Source organism: Emydura macquarii, unplaced genomic scaffold (assembly GCF_026122565.2).
Source record: "Emydura macquarii macquarii isolate MOO-44397 ecotype Brisbane River unplaced genomic scaffold, CSIRO-AGI_Emac_v2 contig_1790, whole genome shotgun sequence".
NCBI lineage: Eukaryota > Metazoa > Chordata > Testudines > Chelidae > Emydura > Emydura macquarii.
The window spans coordinates 27,935,013-27,955,764 of NW_027131927.1; the positions used below are offsets into that span (position 1 = coordinate 27,935,013).

Consider the following 20,752-nt stretch of genomic DNA (forward strand, 5'->3'; position numbering starts at 1 on the left):
GTGGGAAATCTTTAGCATCAGCTGTCCCCTGCTTTGTCACCCGTTTTTAACACTGCAAGATTTTATAACATGGGTAAATACCTGATATTTGTGAAACATCAGATTTTTGCTTCAGTATGATTTTATTTGATTTTTTTTAACTGTGTTTTTGGTCTAGTGCTGAAGTAGGCTAAAATGCATTGCGATCTGTATTAATTTATATAAGATTAACATATTGCTTTCTAATTTTTTTTATAGATAACTGGATAAGAGAGGTTAATTTCTGGTGTCCTGCTCTTGATGTCCTTTTTTATTATGGTAAGAAATCCATTAGTCTCGAAATACTGTAGCAAAAACAAGTTTTAAGGCTAATCTGATAATGTGGTAGACTGCATGTGCAACATCATAAAACATGAAATAGACATTATCTTGAAAGCTGTCCAATAGTTTAAATACTGATAGTTGCACAGAAAATATTGCACTAATGTATCCATTTTTTTCCCTTGTAGGATCCCAAGAGGATCGTAAACATCTCAGAATTGACATTAATAGTAAAGTTGTACATTTCAATGTGATTCTGACCACGTAAGTACTGTCATTAAAAGAAACCAGTACATGAAATAAAAATGTTGCTCTACTGATCTCTAGTGGTATTACAGAACATCATCGAGTTCTGGAATATAGAATCGTATTTCAGCTCTCAAACAAGGAGTTAAATTGAGGGAGCAGAGAGTACTGCCAGTTGATTTTTTTCAATCTATCTGTTTACATGACCATTGTCAAAGCTTATGGTGGTGCTTTAGCACCTTTTTTGTAGTGGATATGTAAAACCACTCTGACCCACAGCATGGTACTGTAGAAGCTTCTACTGCTTTCTTTGCCTTTAGTCAATACAGAAGGAACAGTTTAGAATACAACTAAGAGCTGTGGGAGCTACTCAAGGAATGCCCTCATCACTGGTAGCTCAAGGTAGGTGGGAGGAGCTCTAACACTTGGACCACTGTGATGTTGAATATTAACGTCACAAAGTACTGCAAGATATTGTCTTATGGTGACTAACAGCACAGGGAAGGGAAGGCTACTGAAAGAAATGTATCAGAGGCATTTCTCCTTAAATGGATGACAGCTAAAGGGGAGTTGAGTGAGGAAAATTGTGTGTGCATACGATCCTGTACATGCCACCATCTAGATTTGACTATTATGGATAATTTTCAATGATTGAAAATACAAATTAAAATAAAAGGCCTAGGAAGTCTCTTCCTTTGGAAAGTTTTGAAATATCCTGTCCAATTTCCTTCCTGTTTGGAAGTTAGACATTTCAAAATGAAGATTTTACTAAAAAAAGTAAACTCACATTCATCTGTAATTTGCCAGAGTCAAGTTATGTCCTACAACGAAAAACAAAAAGTTGCTTTACCCTAAAGTCACCAACATCACTGTGTCATAGAGTTCTTCATGTGCCCCTTGGAAACACAAAATTTGTAAAATGCAAGCATGAATGAGGTAAAAAGCCCAAAGTTGGTTATCCCATCTATTTAAAAAATATTGGGATGTGTGTGTCTGTTTGTCTTGTCTCTCAAGCCCCTTTGTTCTGCAGAAACATGCTTCCAGGTGGAAAATCAAACAGTCCTGTGTCTTGTCTTTAGTATTTTTCCAGTAAACTTTCCATTAAATATTTTTCAATCTCATGGGTTTTCTACCTTTTTTTCCTTCTTCCATTTCTTGTTTGACTCTGCCATTTACTTTGCTTCCTATTTCCAGCTGGTTAGATTTTTCTTTCCTTAATCTAAACCTCCTTTCACTTCTATTCTCTTTCATTCTTCCTTCTTATGTGACTCCTTTCCTGATTACTACTTCTTGGTCTCACTTCCTCTTCCTCAAAAAGACACCTGTCAGTGACTCACTTTAGGAATGAAGAGTTAAAGATGGGGACTACTCACCAGACAGACAAATTGGGGCTTTTCAGTTGGTGGATGGCAGAGGTTCTGGTGTCAGACAGGACCAACAACCATCCCCTAGCTAGATGGAGGAATGTGCAAATGCAAGACCAGTTATCCGTCGTGCTGTTGGAGATGGGAAAGAGTCATTCAACCTGTTTTTAATTTAACTAGTGTACAGTGTTTAAGTACATATTTAAAACTTAAATATCTGCACATGCTCAGTAATTTGTAAACATTCATAACTTGGTTCTCTCAATTTCTTTATGCCTTGCGACATTCTCAATAAAGACTATTGAGTTTAAAACCTCAAATGTTATAGCCCTGTTTTTTTAAAAAAAAGAAAAAGAAAAAATTAACTAACAAAGTAATTTAAATGTTTTGAGGTAAGGTGTGTGTGTGTGTGTGTGTGTATTTCACCTGCTCAGAATTCTGATGGCCCGAAGGATTTTGCTCAGAATGTAATAGATACTACCCTATATTTGCTGCAGTAAACATTAAAATTCTATATTTAGAAGTGACCATGGAAAATACAGCTGCTTGTTTGGTACATTATAATTGTCAGCCCCACACTGTAATGGTTCATCTCTTTCAAAATACTGTTTATTGGGACATTTTGTTTAAATATTTGTCATACTTTTAGAGTTTATAATTTAACTGAATTTAAAATTAAATTAAATATACCATGTGCTAACAGAAGTATTAACGTTTAGTTATTACATATTCCTCTGACAGGTATAACTCTGCAATTAGCAGTCCAGATGACCGTAGTCTGTTTCGCCGGCTGAAGCTTAACTATGCAATCTTTGATGAAGGTCACATGTTAAAGAACATGGGTTCTGTACGCTACCAGCACCTAATGACAATTAATGTGAGAGAGTGGTGTTTTTGTTTTTGTTTTATTTTGTTTTTTGTTTTTGTTTTTTTTAAGAATAATCCTACCTTCTGTTTTCTCCTGGGGGTGTGGTAAAATTTTGGGCTGAAACAAGAAATACAATTCTTTATATAAGGTATTACGTGTAACATGAAGGAACATGTAACTTAATGATAGTCTGGATCTAGAACTGATTCCTCCTGTAAGTGGTGATTTATTTCCCAAATAAACAGAAAGTCTCTGAATCTTATTCTTATGGGATATCTCTAATATAGTAGTTTGAGCAAAATTCTAAAATTAATCTCAAAGTATTACACTGAAATATAAATGGTCTAAGATGCAATAACCTGTAAGTAGTTCTCAAACTGTAGAAAAGAGATAGTTACCATATCATTTTGGCATAGGGTCTGTGTGAAGGGCTTACTACGCTGGTTAATAGAAATCATACCAGTTAAGCCGTGTAAGAAGAGTGTGTGTATAATTCCGAAAATAAACAATAATTATGATGATGAGCTGTTTGTTAAACTATTTGAAAACAAGTCATGGGCTAAAGTTGGTGTAGAAATAAACAAATGAGGATTTCAGGCATCACTTTTCAACTACCATTGACTTGAAAAGAAATGTTTTTTGTTTTAGTTTTTCACAAAGCTTGCCCTAAAATTTTGCAGTCTATATATTTAGTTTGACACAGAATATCTGAATTCAGGTAAGACTAGACAGAAATTCTGGAAGCGACAGTTTTAAGCAGATCCATCCCTTTGCTGATCTAAGGTTAGGCTACATGAAATTATTTAAAGTAAATGTTTAAACTAAACTTATTTCACAGTGGCCTAGACTGCCAAATTCTTGTTGGTTACTAATCACTGCTAGTCCCTGATAATATGGTTTCTATTGAAGATTTGTGGTTTTCAAAGAAACAAAGATTGATTTGAACAAACTAAAAACATCTTAAATTGATTATATATTTTGGTACACATTAGGACATGACTGAAGAATCTTTTCTGGGGAAAAAAAAGATAGATGAAGACTATCGCTACCTAGTTTCTTTGATTAATATTATAGAGTTTCTATAGCAACAATATACTTATGGTTCAGAAGTCACTTCAACCAGTGTTTCTCAACCTTTTTTATACCAGGGACTGGCTTCCTATACTGTGTCCGGGAGATCTCAGGGACCGGCAGGGTGGATAAAAATCAATGGTTTTTTTTTTTTTTTTTTTAATAGAATATTTTTATTTATACTGAATATTTTTTAAAATCATCAGTAGAATACCACTTTTCTCTCGTTTAAAAAATAAGTTACAATTACATCTCATCACAAACATGCCAAACCTATTCTTAGTCTCATAAAAATGAATTAATGGCTCTAGTCTGTCCAGCCTAACTACCATCTCTTGCTTCTTGAAAATTCTGGGCTTTCAGTTTCTGTTTCAGTTTGTTTCTCAGCAGACTAAAGTCACGTGCAAAGAAAGACAGAGTCTGGATAGGATTATTGTTCTGTGCTTATGTGGTGGTGGAACTGGGCCAAGCAAGACAGAGGAGTTAGTTAAGACACTGTCTTAAATAAAGACCGAGACACAGGATGGAGGCACAGTAGAAAGGAACAGTGAAGTGGACTGGAAAGAAAAAGGGAAGACATTATTCAGTACACATACAACTTTATGTATTCCCCTACACTTTTACCACAGTAAAACTGTCATGGTTTCTGGGCGTAAGAGACCCTATCTGGGAACGTATTGAAGAAATTCCTTCTCTGGGCAAAAAAGGAAAACGTGTCAAGTGTAAGTAGTGCAAGGAGGAGATGCAGGGCCTAGCTGCAAGAATGAAACATCATAATGAAAACTGCTTATTGGGAGAAAATGATGTGGATGAAGATGTGGATATGTCAGAAGAACAATGTGGATCAACTGTTAGTAACTAAATAATTCATTTTTCAATGCATCATTCTTCAAGACTCTTGCTATACCTTTTAGTATAAGTGTGATTTTTAACAAGTAAATTCCCAAGCTGCTTGCTATGTTGGATGTTGCTAGAAAAAAAAGTTCAGCTTAAATAATCCTTATGGCTTGTTTAATTAGTTAACTAGGTTTAGAATCTATCACCCAAGTATACGGTACAGAAAGCTGCAGTAAGAGAAATCTAGAGTTGCCAGTTGTCACTGGATGTCATTTTCTTTTTTTATATTACATAATACATGCCCCTTATTTTGGAATATCATGGCCACAGACCATAATGATGATGCCATAAGTCTATTCCCTATTTTATTTCAGCATAACTCAGCTTCCCCAAGAGGGAACCCCATCCTATACCTGTTTTCTCAAAAAACAGAAGTGCCAGTGAGTTCTGTTGGGCTTACTCCAAAATTAAGAGCACCCTAAGTGCAGTCACTCTTAGCTTTTTTGGTAATTTGGAATCGGATCTGCATCCTTGCTGAAAAATGTAAATGATTAACTGAATAATAGAGGTGAGAAGAACGACTATTCAAAATCATTTTTGAATTTTGTTTCAGGATCCCATTTAAGCATAAGACACTTTGATTGTGACTGTCTATCTGCAACAACTTCAGATTCATCCCTTGGTACTTTTAGCAGCAATGCTGCAACTAAACGCATTTCAGACAACAAAGTATCAGTAGCAAGCAAAAGATTTCAATCATCCAGTAAAACCACCACCATGGATGGGTTTATAGTAAGGACCAGCAAATACCAACAAGACACCATAGCTGAAAAGATTGCTTGGTTCATTTGTGCCACAAATTCTCCTTTTCGCATTGTTAACAATAACACTTCATTGACATGGTTGAGTCCTTATAACCAGGCTACACTCGACCTGGTAGAGCAGACATTGCTGGAAGGTTGCTAGATACAGTGTATGAGAAGAAACATGAACAGTGTGCAAGAAATACTGAGGGGAAATTTGCCAGTTTAAGCTTTGATGGGTGGAGCAATGTACACAATGATCCAGTAATATGTGACAACAGAAGATGGGGTTGCATATCTTTCAGAAACAATAGATACATCGGGAAATGCCCACACAACGGAATATTTAAAAGAAGTGGCAGTGAAAGCTGTAATAAACTGTGAACAAAAATTCAACTGTCACGTGTGCAGTTTTGTCACAGACAGTGCTGCAAACGCGCAAACAAGAAGAAATGGAAGGATGCTCCTTAACAACATATGGCTGCAGTGCCCATTTAATGCATCTTTCAGCCAAAGACTTAAATACGTCTTCTCCAGGAATAAAAGAAAATGTTGTTGAAGTCACAAAATACTTCCATAACAACCGTTTTGCTTCAGCTTCCCTGAAGAGAGCAGGAGGATCCAAACTAATTCTCCCTCAAGAGGTTCGATGGAATTCTGTGGTTGATTGTTTTGAACAATTTATTAAGAACTGGCCTATTCGCATAAAACATTGAAGAAAACCATGATAAAATAGATAGCAGTATCTCATCCAAAGTATCTAACATTGGATTAAAGAGGAATATAGAGGATATTCTCAGTATACTGAAGCCTATATCCATAGCCTTAAACAAACTTCAGATAAACTGTTGCTGCATTGCTGGTGCTGTCAAAATTTGGAAAGCGCTTCAAGAGACACTGAAAAAAAGAAATACCTCACCAGAAAGTGAAACAGCAGGCAATAAAGAAGTGAATGGATCAGGCACTAACTCCACCTCATTTTCTTGCGAACATTCTCGACCCCAGATATAAAGGTAGATGCCTAATTTCTGAAGATGATGATGCGGCCATGGCCTGGGCATCTCAGTTATGCCAGTCATAATAAATTTCCGGGCTGGAGCAGAACCATTTAAACAGTATATGTTTACCGATGACATTTTGAACAAAGTCACTCCCCTGAATTGGTGGAAATCATTAGCCAGGCACCTTGAAACAGAGTTCCCTCAGTTGCTAAGCCAACTTTTCACAGCAGCAGCTTCCTCTGTAGGCAGAGAGTATATTTTCATCGTTTGGTATTATTCACTCAAAGCTGAGAAATGGATGGGGAGTTGAAAAAGCAGGAAAACTCATATTTCTGTTTCAGTCTATGATAAAAATGATAGTGAGAGTGGGGAAGATGAGTTAGTTGTAGAAGTTTTAAGGACAGCATGCGTTTAGTGTTGTGATGACTTGTCTGTTAGAGTTGTTAAAATTTGAAAATTAAAAGAGTTAAAGGACAGCCATCAGCTGACAACTCAGGAGACTGCTGCAATTGCAAATTGAAACATTTATGTAACATTTAAGATTTAGCTTAATAAAATATAAGTGCTATTGTGTTCGTGTGTGTGATTTAGTTCTTACCATTTCTAATGTACCACTGTTGCATCTGCAGCTTGACACAGGTAATGAGTATTATATACTATTTCCTAAATTAATAACTTGATTTTTATCTAAAAAATTACACAAAGTATATACCCTCCCAGATGTTGTAAAATGCCGTATTGAGTTGTAAATAAATGTTTTAGTGATCAGATTTGCACCATTGTTTTAAGAAATATGTGAAGAAGTATCAGTGGGAAACTTGATTTAAATCAATGATTTTATTTTGGTGATTTAAATCAATGATTTTCTCAATGATTTTTCACCTTGATTTAAATCAATCCACCCTGGGACTGGTGCGGATCCATAGACCGGTCGTTGAGAAACACTGACTTAAATTATTAGCCCTTAATTTCTCATGTTTATATTCTGCTCAAATGTGACTTGAAAAATAAAAAATTGGTTTTTAATTTAAAGCATTATCATGGGTCTTTTACAACTCAGAACTTGTGTCTAGTGCTGTTTGGCATGTTTGTAGCAATTTGGTGGGGGGGATTAAATCTAGTACTGGAATTTAGTGACCTGGGGTGGGATTTTTCAAAAAAGCACTCAAGTTTAGTGGCTAAGTGTCTTGAAAGCCAGCGGTACTTGTGCTTCTAAGTCATTAAGGTGCTTTAGAAAACAGCACTTCACTTCTCAGGTTGGAAATATCTAGAAGTAGATATGAGGTGATATGCTGGAGTGACCGCATGGGTTTCTGCAGAGTTTAAGCTTTAATTTTTGCATGGTTTGTGATCCTTTCTGTGCAAAAACAATGTTATGAATATCAACTTATGCCAAGCAGTTGCCTGCTCCTGTAGACAGCCTGAAATGATAGCTATTAAAAGTGTAAACTTTTTCTATTCATCTTGAAATGTTTGTTCTAAGGCCTAATGATTATTCAAATGCCAACACTATTAAATGTTTTTTCTGATCATTTTAGCAGAAACATTCAGTTACTGTGAGATTAAGGACGGATTTGAGTCAAGTGGGTGAAGCTTAAATAATATCCTCTTCTTCGCTCACTCTTGTCAATGAGAGGTATCTGGGTTGGTAAGGCCAGGTCTACACTAGAAAATTAGGTCAGTATAACTGTCATTCAGATGTGAAAAATCCACACCACTTAGCAATGCAGTTAAACTGACATAACCCTAGTGTAGACAGCGCCATATCCTGTTGGCATAGCGTCTGCCCCTTGCAGAGGTGGAGTACCTTGGCCAATGGGAGTAGCCCTCTTATCAGCATAGGTAGCATCTTCACTGAAGCACTAGGTAGAGCTGTGCCACTGAGCGCCACTTGTTACTACAGTTGAGAGTCTCAACAAACGCATACACCTTCTTTTCTCCTTTTTATTTGAATCTGTTGTCTAATTGGCATTACTGCTGCAACTGAGAAAGTACATAATTTATAACTAAGCAAGGTAGTGGAATCAGTAGATAAGGTGTATACAGCAAAGCTCATGAGGTAAATTTGCAACATAACCCTTTTTAAAAGTTCTTGTCTACCCAGCATTTCTTGAAGAAGAAGCAAAATGTGGCTGTAAGAAAGATAACCCATTCAGAAAAATTGTGACATGTTACTAGGATGGGCCATTGTGAAAACATCCACTTGGCATGCTCTGCTTACTTTGTTGATAGACTAGTTTCCAAGGGAGGTTAATTTATTTGATGCATATTGTGGGCATTAAATATATAGTTGAAAAAAAGAGATAGAACTGAATGTTAAATTCCTATCTTCTGTGACTTTTCAGCACAAAAGTTCCCTAAGCTGTTCTTTAGAAGGAAAAGAATTTCCTTCTAGTATTTATTTCATTTTATTTTTAATAACTAGTATTTCTGACTTTTTTCATATTGGCTGAATAGGCAAAGAATCGTCTGCTGCTAACAGGAACTCCAGTCCAAAATAACCTGTTGGAATTAATGTCTCTATTGAATTTTATCATGCCACATATGTTCAGTAGTAGCACCAGTGAAATCCGGAGGATGTTCTCTTCAAAAACAGTAAGCAATAAAATACTCTTCCTTTCAAAAGCATACTTTTATTGTGGTCCTACTGTTTTGTTTTGTTTTGTTTTGTTTTAAATGAGGTTTGGTTTAGTTATTAACCTGTTATGGGAACTTGGTACACCTCTGAAAACATCGGTACAAAGAAAACCAAATGGGGGTGAGGTTATATTTTATCTTGGGGTCCCAAAACTGTTGTTATTTTTGGTTACATTAGACCAAAGGAGGACATTTTTCCCCCCTCTCTAGCTCCTGGGTAATTGTGTTGCAGGGTTACAGCAAGTAAATGAAGTATTAATAATGGTATTAATAGAGTTGAGAATTCTCACCTTCTAAAACTTGGAAATTTTTTCAAATATTTTTTCTTAGAAAACCGCTGAAGAACACAGTATATATGAAAAGGAGAGGATTGCTCATGCAAAGCAGATAATAAAGCCATTTATCTTGAGAAGAGTAAAGGATGAGGTAAATCTCTGTTAATTTACAGCTATGCTAATGAACATGAAGTGGTATAATAGCTGTGTAGCTCCCAGGATATGAAAGACAAGGTGGATGAGGCAATATCTTTCATTGGACCAGCTTCTGTTGGTTGAAGGGCAAGTTTTTGAACTTCACAGAGCTTTTCCTCAGGTCATTGTGAAACTCAAAAGCTTGTCTCCAAAAATAATTAGGCTTCAGCTGCTTCTCTTTTTCCTTGAGTCTCCTGTCACTCTTCTCTTCCTGTGAGAAATTTACTTTTTGCTGCTTCTGCTTCTGATGCTCATTGCTTTCTGCTTCTGTCTGTTTACAGCATTGTAAATAATGGTCTGGATGGCATCTCTGAGATTTGCTGTGCTAAGCGTGCTTATCACAAATACCTATTCAGCTTCACAGGAACACCATTTTCATCAAAAGACTAACTGCGTATATATATAGTATAGCTGCAAATGTGGATTTAAAATACCTTGGTGTCCTCAAGGCTTTTTTTGTTCTGTTTAAAAACCCAAAGATTATTAGACTGCTTGGTTCTGTTCCTGGTAAAAGTAGCTTCTCGCTGACCCCTTCCATGTAGGGTTGCCTGCATGTAATAAATGGACAAATTTGCAACAGCATTAGCACTCTAAATTATAGAAATTTGAACTTAATTTTGCTGATATTTCTTCTTTCCCTGTGTGTTAGAGTGCTCCTTTCACGGCTTAGTGTCTTCTTTTACTAGTTAATCAATGAACCCTCAGCAGATATTTGTCCAATAGGGAGAAAAATACTTTCCAAGTATTGTTTACAATATTTTTTCAACTTTGAAGTCTACGGTTTGTGACTTGAATTCTTACGGCCTGATCCAAAGTCCATTGTGGCCAGTGAAAAAGTCTTAATGGTCTTTAGGGTCCTGATCCATAGCCAATTAAAGAGTAGTTTTTAAAATACATGTCATTGCAGTTCATCTTGTGGCAATGCACAATTTCAAACAATTCATAGTAATCGTTCGTCACTTTAAATTTTTATCTTGTCTCATCAGGTCCTTAAACAACTACCCCCCAAAAAAGATATTATTGAGCTGTGTGATATGTCAGAGAGACAGGAACAGCTATACTATGACCTCTTCAACAAACTAAAGAAATCTATTGACAGCCAAGGTATGTGAGGGTTTGGTTGTTTTCCCCAAATTGTCTCTTAAATTGTACTAAGTTTTTGATTTGTGGAAACATCCACTACTTATTAAAAATAAACATATTCGTTTTGAGAAAAATTTACAGGCTCAGGTCATAGTTATAGAGATTAAATGTTTAATTTTGTGATTTGTTTCATTAAGTCAAATATGTGGAAATGATTATTGCAATATGTTTTTTGGTCATAGAAAAGAACTCAGAAATGCGCAATGTCATGATGCAGCTTCGAAAAATGGCTAATCATCCTCTCTTACACCGCCAGTATTACACAGCTGACAAACTGAAGATGATGTCAACACTTATGCTCAAGGTAAGCTCATAGGATTCACAAACACACTGTAACTTCTCTGAATTCTTCATTTCAGCTTTTTGAATAAAAAGGTTTGGGTGCCAATCACTTGATCAAAAGTACGTATTTGTAAAACTTTTTATTTCTTTAGATTTTTCCAATTGAATCTATCCAATGTCCAAATTGTGTTGTAAGCATTTAAAATTTGAAAATAAACTTCCAAATCAGCTCTGAGGGTATGTCTGTATTGACGGCGGCAAAGTCGCCACTGCCAGATTGATCTTTCTGGATCGATTGAGCGGTCAGTGTAGACCCAGTCCTTCAATCAGGAAGTCAACTGAGTAAAACCACCCCCTCAAGTAGCATAGCGCTGTGTTCTTGTCGGCACAGTGCACTGAAGATGGCATGCAGAAGGGGGAAGCACAGTAGTCGACGGGAGTTACGCAAGCTACTGCCGCTGAATTTCCAGGTAAGTGTAGCCCAGGGCTGAGAACAGACTTGCTTAGGAGAAGACATTTGTGGCCCCACATTAGATTATTTTTCATCATCCCCCTCATTTTCTCAATTGACCCTTCTCCTTACACTTGAAAAACTTGGGAGAACAGATAGGTCTACCAGCATTTCCCGAAGGTCACCAAATGTGGGCTGTGGAAAACCGAAGTGGGGACAGCATATATATATATATATATATATATATATATATATATATATATATATATATATATATATATATATATATATATATATATATATATATATATATACATATAATATGAACTGTCTTTTTCCTAACTTGGCTTTGATTAACTCACACAGTGTTTGGATTAGATGCCTTTCTAAAACAAAGTTAAGAACCAATCTGAAAATATAATAGCTGTCATAATAAAAGTATGACTGTAACCAGATTTGAATGTGCACGTCAGCTACACCTAGAGCCTAATGTCGGGAGATGGCTCTAGGGGTATGAAGCTGTTTGTCCCTTTTCTCCTCCCCCAGTCTCTCCTTCCCACATTATAGATATGGCTCTTTTCCTTTCCTCCTTCTGTCCAAGCACAACATACCTCTATCCGCACTGCATCCTGGGCAGAGCTTCCCAAGTTTGCTATCATTCATCCAAGGATTGGACTCCCCATGAGGAAATATTTCTTCAAGGGAAAAGGTCTGATAAAGAGTTACAGGGTTTGAGGGTGAGTGACTGGTGACTAGTGAAGTAAAAGGTATGCTCAGAAGTTCTTCACAATTCAGGTTTCTGTAGAACCTTACCTCAGATGAGAGACATCAATCCTTCACCATCTTCTATGAGCAGAACTTGCAGAGTTCATTTTTTATTACACCTCTGTGAACCAAATTAATGTCTGGAGTTTCTGGAACTTTCATTCTCTGCAAAACTATAGGATGCAATTATAGTTGCATAGTCTTACTAGCTCTTAATGTAAATATGAATATGCCTGGAATAGTGAAATGCATTATATTACTTTTTTTTTTTTTTTTTTTTTTTTTTACCTTTTTTGCTTTTAGGAACCCACACATTGTGATGCCAATCCTGACCTCATCTTCGAAGATATGTCCGTGATGACAGATTTTGAGCTGCATTTGCTTAGTAAACAATATGCTAGTATCAGTGACTTTACCTTAGAGATGGATAAAATTTTGGATTCTGGAAAATTTAGAACACTAGAGCGCATCCTCTCTGACCTTAAAGAAAAGGTTTGCACTAAAAGAATATTCTGGTTTAAATGTCTTCTACTGTTCACAACTTAGTTTACCACCATTAAAAAACTGATTTACTGAATCCTTGTTTACAAGCGGCTTTTACATGCTAACTTGATTTTTCTGTAGAATACTACAGTGTATCTTATGACTTTGTGGCACATATTTGATACAACTGCACTGCTATGCAGTGTCACATATGCAGTTGGTTGGATAGGGAAGCTTGCAATGCCTATTTCAATGTGCAGTCCTGCAGACATGTTGAAACAAGTGTGTTTAGGTTGCTAAATGTCCGGTGCTAGCAGTAGTGAATCATGTTGCTTTTCTTGAAAAGCTGTTTTTACCACTGTAATAATAAATGGAATTATATATTATAGTGCATCTAAAACTGTGCTAAAATAATACTTAAAACTTAGGAGAAACTAAAATATTTTCCCTGTTTTCTCTCATAATTAGAATATTCATACTGGAACACTAGCATAGCCTCTTAGAGTATGTCTAAACATTAACTGGGAGGTGTAATTCCTAGCATGGGTAGCCATACCTGTGCTAGCTGTCCTCGAGCTAGCTCACTAAACATAGCAGCATGACCATGGTAGCACGGGTGACAGCTCAGACTACCTGCCAAGTGTGCACACGATGTCAGGCAGCATTGTACTTGAGGGGCTAGCTCTAGTTACTACCTGTGCCCCAGTGGTCATGGAGCTAGGAAGGAGGGGTGAAGAAGATGATGGATTACAAAGACAAGATTATGCTCTTCATTACTTTAGACCTTTGTACGTGAGCCTCAGACAGGAATGACCAACAAGGCTATGTCTCTGTTACAAAGAAGACCATTTCAAAATAATTCTTTTATACTAAAAGTATTATTTGTGTTTTCTTTGTGTGTTTGCAGTTACAGTAAAATCTCTGCGTTTAACTGCTAGTGCCCAAAGAACATCATTTTTCAAATTTGGGTGTCTAAAATTAGTAATCTAAATAGATATGTAGGCACCTAAATAAAAGTGAGCTATTCAGTGGTGCTGGACACCCCACCTCCTATTGAAAATGAGACCGTGTGTATTTAAGTGCTTAAATATGGACTTAGGTGCCTGACCTAGGCATCTAAGTTGGAAAATTCAGGCCCACAGGCAAGTAAGTGATTTTCTAATAAAGCACGTATGTAGTTAATATCTTCCCTAGCTAATTTTTTTTCTCCTTCCCCAGGGTGATAGAGTTATATTGTTTAGCCAGTTTACTATGATGCTGGACATTTTAGAAGTTCTCCTAAAACAGCAGCAGCACCGATATATTAGGTTGGATGGAAAGACACAGATTTCTGAAAGGTAAGTGAAACTTTCTTAGCAGGGTGTGAGAGGAAGTTAATGCACATGGGCAACTTTTTTTTCCCACAACATTTAGAATTTCAAGTGTAGACACTCCACTCACTGCAGCAGTAAGCAGGGTTAATCCACTCCCTTTAAGAGATGGTAGGTAGGTTGATGGAAAAATTGTTTGGTCAACCTAGTACTGTCTACACTGGGGGATTAGTTGCTCAGGGATGATGATTTTTCACGACCCTGAGTGACATAGCTGGGACGACTTAACTTTTGAGTGTAGACCTGGCCTAAGATAATCTTCCTTGCCGTGGATCTGACCATATCACTCACCTCTCTGTCCCTCCAATGGCTCCCCTTTCTCCACTAAACCAAATTCAAGTTTCTTGTCTTTACCATCTGGTCCCCTGATATACTCTTCTTTCCTATCTAACCTTTTGTCTCTTTAAGCATCATCCTTTCACTGATGCTAGTCAAAGCCCTCCTTGGCTTCTTCCACAATCTTCTCTATTCCTTCTTCTGTCACCTCCTATTTGTAGAATGCCCTTTCTGAGATGATTTGCAAGGCCAATAACCTCTCTTCCCTTAGTCTTCAGCCATCTAAAATTGGTTAGGATGTGAGATTTTTGGGAATGATGTATTTTTAAATGGGGGCAGGAGGAGTGTATTTATATTTAAAAAGTGGAACTGAAAAGATGTCACTCTTCATCCTGACTGCTTTGGTTGTATGCTGATTTTCCCCCCCGCTCCCCCTTCCTTCCTCTGTCTGGAAAACAGCTATTGTAATTAAAAATATTGTTTTTCCCAAGGCATGATTTGTGCTTTAATTTTGTAGGATACATCTGATAGATGAATTCAATACAGATATGGGTATTTTTGTATTCCTGCTTTCGACCAAAGCTGGTGGCCTAGGAATAAATTTGACCTCAGCAAATATTGTCATTCTTCATGACATTGACTGCAACCCCTACAATGACAAGCAAGCAGAAGATCGATGCCATAGAGTAGGTCAGACCAGGTAAGGTTTTTTTTTTAATTAATACACTAGTTTATATTAAAACATAAACTGAAAGAAGTGTATGCAGCCTGTGTTTGTCTCTGCCTGTTCTGTGGTTTGGAAATGATGGGTCTTAGGCAGATGGAAGAAAAGAAGATACAGATCGTAGAAAATAACATGCTGAGGAGAATGGCAGGCAAGCAGAGGGTAGACAGAGTGAGCATGGAATAAATTAGGGAGAAAGCAGGTTTGAGATGGACTGAACATGTGATAAAAATGGGAGAAGGGTGATCAGCCAAGCATGGGAGGAAGATGACAAGAAGAGCTGTGGAAGACTGAGGATCTGACGGAAGGACTCTGTCAAGAGAAGTTTTAAGAGAAAAAGACTGGCATTCCAAGACCTAAGAAATTGTGCCAAGCAAATTCTTGAATCTTCAATCATTTTTTCTATACCAAATCTATGTTGTACCAATTAATAAGTATAATGGACATGACATATGTTGTTGGTAAAGCTGAATTTAAGCTCGTTTTCTTTTTTCAGTTCATAACTTTCTCAAATTGCTTTTGGGTTGAAATACGCTATTTGTTAATAGCGTGATTTGTTTCCGACAAAATGTGAAACCATTTGGGACAGTTTGAGCTGTGCATGACCAGGGACGGGAGGGGGGGAAAGCAGCAGGAAAGGACTCTTTCCTCTATGTTCTGATCAGAAACTTTGTGCACCGGTAAACACCAACATCTCAGGCTAGAAAGTAACTAATTGACTTGCGTTGTAAATCTCAAGGAGGAATAAGCAAGCATGAAAACAATTGTTGACCTGTTTTTAAAATCAGTTTTTCATGCATGTGCAGTATGACTTTGCATATGGTTTTTTTTGTTTGTTTGTTTGTTTGTTTTATCAAATTACAATTTTTTGAGGCTCTCTAAACATTTTAGAGAGATTTTGGGAGGCCTTGGTTAGACAGGATAGCTTTCTGGGAGGTGTCAAGCTAAATAATTCCAAACAAAGAACTTACAATATCCAGTGGCATCATTTCCTCCTTTAAAAAAAAAAAAAAAAAAAAAAACAACTGTTGTGGAAAGTAACAAGTCTCACCTATAATACCACTGCACTAACTCTTAATTCGTACTAGTGATAGAAATTGACTCCATACTCTTCTTTTGTGGTTTTTAGAGAAGTACAAGTCATAAAGCTAATCAGTAAAGGAACTATTGAGGAATCTATGCTCAAAATCAGTCAGCAGAAGTTAAAGCTAGAACAAGATATGACTGCAGTAGATTCAGGTAAGTCTTTTTTTACTCATACTAGTTCATTTCATACTTCATAGCTGTCCTCTGTATAGAATTAAATAAATGAGTACTTCTCCTTAAAGTGCAATTTTACTTTGAAAACTGAGTCCTTGGTGTTAAAAATGCAAACTCCTTCCTATGTTCCCTATCTCATTGTCATCTAGCTTTCTCTTAACTTCTGCAATGCACTTATGGAAAATAGTAATTAATATTAAAAATACTACAAGATGTACTGTACTGGTTATATTTGCTTCCCTAGTTAGTTCAATAAAAATAGTAATTTTTATTTCACTGAAAGCTGCCCCCGAAGTCAATACTAGAATGTCATAAATGCAGGGACTATGCTGGGGATGGAAATCGAGCTCGCTTCAGAATACACTGGGCCTTGAACCTGATGATGGGTGATTAATTGATGATAATATTAGTAGTGAAAAACCATGGTGTTATACATATTGAAAGAGCTTCAGCCAAGTCAAGAGGGGGGACTTCTTGTTGAAGTGAAAAACTAGACAGGGCCTTATCTGCATGGATGAACAGTGTTTATTCATGTGAAATGTTTTCATTAATGCATCACTAACACATTGTTTTTATTCTGCAGGAGAAGAAGGAACCATTCCAGCAGATATAGCCACATTACTAAAAGCTTTGTTAGGTCTGTAAAATGTAAATAAAATTAGCTATGGATTTTATTGGGGAGAAAAAGGCAATGTGGTACACCCATGATTTTTTCCATTACTGGTGACCATAAGTTTTATGAACATTTATAACTTTTTGTAATTCCTTTACTGTATTTCTCATGGTATTGAAGATTTTTAACACTGATAGAATTCTCCAGATGCTTGACAACAAAAGATGCAAATGCCACAAAAATATGTAGTGCATAAAATGTTGAATATTCCATATTTTACAAAGCAGTTTTGAAAATGGGGACTTAGTTAGTGATCATTTTACCAGATCTGCTAATGCTTAAGATTTGTCAGTATTTTTGTAATTATTTCTACCTCCAAATATATATAAGAACTGTCTGTTTCACTGGATAATGTGTGTAGATTTTTTTTTACATGTGCCTTATTTGACAATGCTCATGTCTGTTTATGCTTGTTTTGTTCATTTGAAGTACCGTACTGTTTTTGTATCAACTTGTTCAAATAAAATTGTCTAGATGAACAGGGTCTTTTTTGTTATTTGAAACAATGTTCTACTTTACCACTAGGAACAAAATAAAAAATAAAAGGTAGCAGCTTTCAAACTATTTCAGACATTCTACTCTAACTGATCTTTCCTAAATGAAATATTATTGCTAATATTTCATTTATACAGCACTCAAAATTGTGCTGAGAAACATGGATGTAAAGATTGGGTTCCTGCCCTATAGAGGTTTCAACCTAAGGCCATACTCCTGTAAAGACTTTATGCACTGTGAGTACAGAGTAGTTCTATTGATTTCAGTGGGACAGCTCTGTGTAAAATGATGCATGTAAGGCCCAGATTCTGCAAAGACTTGATTATAAACGGTACAAGTGAGATAAACAACCAAAGCTAAAGAGAACAAAGGAATCCTAATAGGATTACAAGAATAAGGTTGGTTTTTTAAGTGGCATCTGAGATGACCTTAAATTTTGGGAACCTTCTGGAAAACAGTGCTCTTTGGAGGAAGTATTTAAAAAAAACGTTATGCCACTTCACTTCCTTCCTTGCTGTAGTTTGAGGCTGGAACTTGCCACCATTGACCTCTCCATGTCCAGGGAAACTCATAGCATTTTGATCCAAACTCCCTTAATTCCTAGTCTTGCCTTATAGTTACTAGTCCATTAGTGCTAGTCTGTAAGTGTATGTCTATACAGGAGCTGGGCAGTGTGATTGCCAGGTCAGGGAAGACATACACAGGATACCTCTGCACAAGCTAGCATGCCAAAAACAGCCATGTAGCTGCAGATGTATGAACAGTATCTTGCGCTAGCCACTCAAGTGCAACCCCATCTGACCTCCTGGGTATGTGCTTGGGTGGCGAGCCTGAGGGAATGAGGTGCAGTGCACCAGTGTCTCAACAGCTGCCTCACAATTGGATTTAAGAGAAGACACCTGGGAGAAGACAGAAAAGAGCAGATGAGAAGCCTGAGAACAGAAGAGACAGAAAGAGCAGCAGAAAGTTGCTTAAGGGAAAGAGCTGCAGGAAAGCTTAAGGAGAGCAGTAACTGAGAGAAGTGCTGGAGATGAGTTCAAAGGAAACTGCTAAAAGATGGATTAGAGCTGGGGAACCCTGCCACATTGAAGGAAGGTTGGTGCAATTGCCCCTAGGAATGAGGAGGAAAAACCAGCCTGGTCAGTGTAAGCCAGGTCCAGAAGTAAGGGTGACTTTAGAGGGAGGTCCAGAGGAGCAGGAGTAGGATTCACAGGCAAGGACATCCGGGAAGTGTAACACTGCAGGGATCCTTTTGGCAGAAGACCTGGAGTGAAGGGCTATAAGAGGAGCCCAGGAGGAACAGGGAGGCCTGGGGGAATTAAATTGCAGAAAAGCTGACTTGGGGCTATGGAAGAAGACTTGTGGGAGAGAAGCGGGACCTGGAGAGCGGTGCCCTGGAACAGGGACTAAAGGAACTGTGAAAGAGCGATTCACAACTCAGGCTGGTGCCCTGGGACAGTGACCTCTGAATGGGATTGAAGAGCTGCTGTGTGGTAACCTTGTTTTACTTTGAGGGTTTGAGAGGAATTGTTCTGTGGTTTTTTTGGTGTTTGTTTTTTTTACTGCAAGGGACATATGGACTGTAGCCCTGTATGTGATCAGAAGGGTTTGAATCTGTGATTTGCTGCTAATAGAGACAATATTCCTTTGCATAGGTGGATGTAGGGGAAACTGAGGCAGGTGTATGGTTTGTTTCCTACCTGCAATAGGAGGGGCTGCCCTAACCTATTCTGACATCTACTGTGTCTTTCCTTTAATCTTGGAATTAAACAAGAACAAAAAACCTGCCACTGAAAGGAAAAACTGAGCTTCATATTGTTTAGGAAAAGACTAGAGTGGGAGTCCAGAAGTAGTACAAATGAGGTTTTCCCAGAAGGAGCTGGCTCCCCCATCTGTAGTAATCTAAAAGAAACATCTTAGATTAAGGAATCTCTAAAACAGCTCCAGAATAGTTATTTGAACCTAATTTACCAGATTCCAGAATGAATGGTTAACAGGTACTGAGGAAATCCTTAGCTTTGAAGGAGAATTCAGCTCTAGTCCAGTTTGGTGCCACAGCTGATATGTGAGAGAAGTAAGGCTTTCATTCAAGCTATCTTTTACCTATCTCTTTGGTTAACTTAATACTGCCTATTGCATCAGACTAGTTGTAGACAGGCTCAAAGCTGTAGTTTTTGTTGCTTCTGTTTTTTGTTGAATACTGTGAAGTGGTGATCCTGTAGATGTTATAAATAAACATATTGAGGATCCTGGGGAAAACATGCCTCATTACTTGTGGCCTGCAGTGTTAAACTGGCAGAAGGATGGAAGAACAGCGAGGGATAATTGGTCCTCTGGTTATCTTCAGAAAAGTTACTGGTGCTAGTGAGACCAAATTGGGAACATAGGGTTAAAGCAGGGGATTTGAATGTCAGGAGATCTGGATTCTGTTCCCCGCTCTGCCAAATGCTGAATGTGTAGCCTCAGATTAAGTCATTTACCTCAGAGCTCTGTTTCCCCCTCTGTAGAATGAGGATATAGCTCATCTTTGTAAAGTGCTTTAAGAATCTCCAAGTAAAAGGCATTGTGTATATCAGTTTCACGGCTTCTTTTGCAGCCCCATCTTGGATTGGATTGACAAATCAGTGTGCCCCTTCTTCCCAGTGATTGCTGCCATTTTATTTTGTATGTCTTTCATTTCTATCCTTTTCCTTCTCTCTCTCTCTCTCTCTCCATAATTTTTTTCCCTTATTTTTCTTCCTTTCTTTTACTGGCTTTTCTCTCTCCTCGCTGCTCTGCCCCTCCTTTTACAGCTCCACTTCCCCCACTCATCAGACAGGTACATGGTGTGCCCTTGGGGGGGGGGGGGGGAGGAGAGGTGTCTGTTGGTGCCACCCAGTGCTAAAAAGAATCTTGGCTGCTGCACCTTCAGCTTGCAGCATTGTATATGAGTTTCTCCTGTGGAAGGAGAGATGTGTAAAATTGGCTGCTTTTTAAAGAGTAACCTGCTTTACCTACGGACCAAATAGTGTGTGCTCTGTGTATGCACAGGGCTCTGGGTTCTTGAAGTTTTCACTATCCACACTGATGGTCTGTGTAGTCCTACCTCCCTTCACTTTTCTCCCTCTCTTTGAACTAGTTTAATACTCCACGTGTTGAGCTACTCATAAAGATGTAGAATAGTACTGCCAAAATGATTTCGTTCTATGAAACTTTCCTCAGTGCCTTTTCCCCCACCCCGACATGTTTCTCTG

At 37.6% G+C, this 20,752-nt stretch overlaps 1 protein-coding gene across 4 annotated transcripts in view; it reads left to right on the top strand.

The window, feature by feature from the left end:
- The window catches only part of SMARCAD1 (SWI/SNF-related, matrix-associated actin-dependent regulator of chromatin, subfamily a, containing DEAD/H box 1), a 78,344-nt gene extending 60,841 nt beyond the window's left edge, over positions 1-17,503 (top strand). For all 4 annotated transcript variants that reach the window (XM_067557187.1, XM_067557188.1, XM_067557189.1 and 1 more), the window contains 12 exons: positions 238-297; positions 489-564; positions 2,652-2,787; positions 8,948-9,085; positions 9,458-9,553; positions 10,584-10,701; positions 10,923-11,044; positions 12,542-12,730; positions 13,940-14,058; positions 14,885-15,067; positions 16,221-16,330; positions 16,935-17,503. In XM_067557187.1, the coding sequence (XP_067413288.1) occupies positions 238-297; positions 489-564; positions 2,652-2,787; positions 8,948-9,085; positions 9,458-9,553; positions 10,584-10,701; positions 10,923-11,044; positions 12,542-12,730; positions 13,940-14,058; positions 14,885-15,067; positions 16,221-16,330; positions 16,935-16,996 (1,409 nt within the window). In that variant the 3' untranslated portion in view covers positions 16,997-17,503. The remainder of the gene's footprint in view (positions 1-237; positions 298-488; positions 565-2,651; positions 2,788-8,947; positions 9,086-9,457; positions 9,554-10,583; positions 10,702-10,922; positions 11,045-12,541; positions 12,731-13,939; positions 14,059-14,884; positions 15,068-16,220; positions 16,331-16,934) is intronic.
- The last annotated feature ends 3,249 nt before the right edge of the window (positions 17,504-20,752 follow it).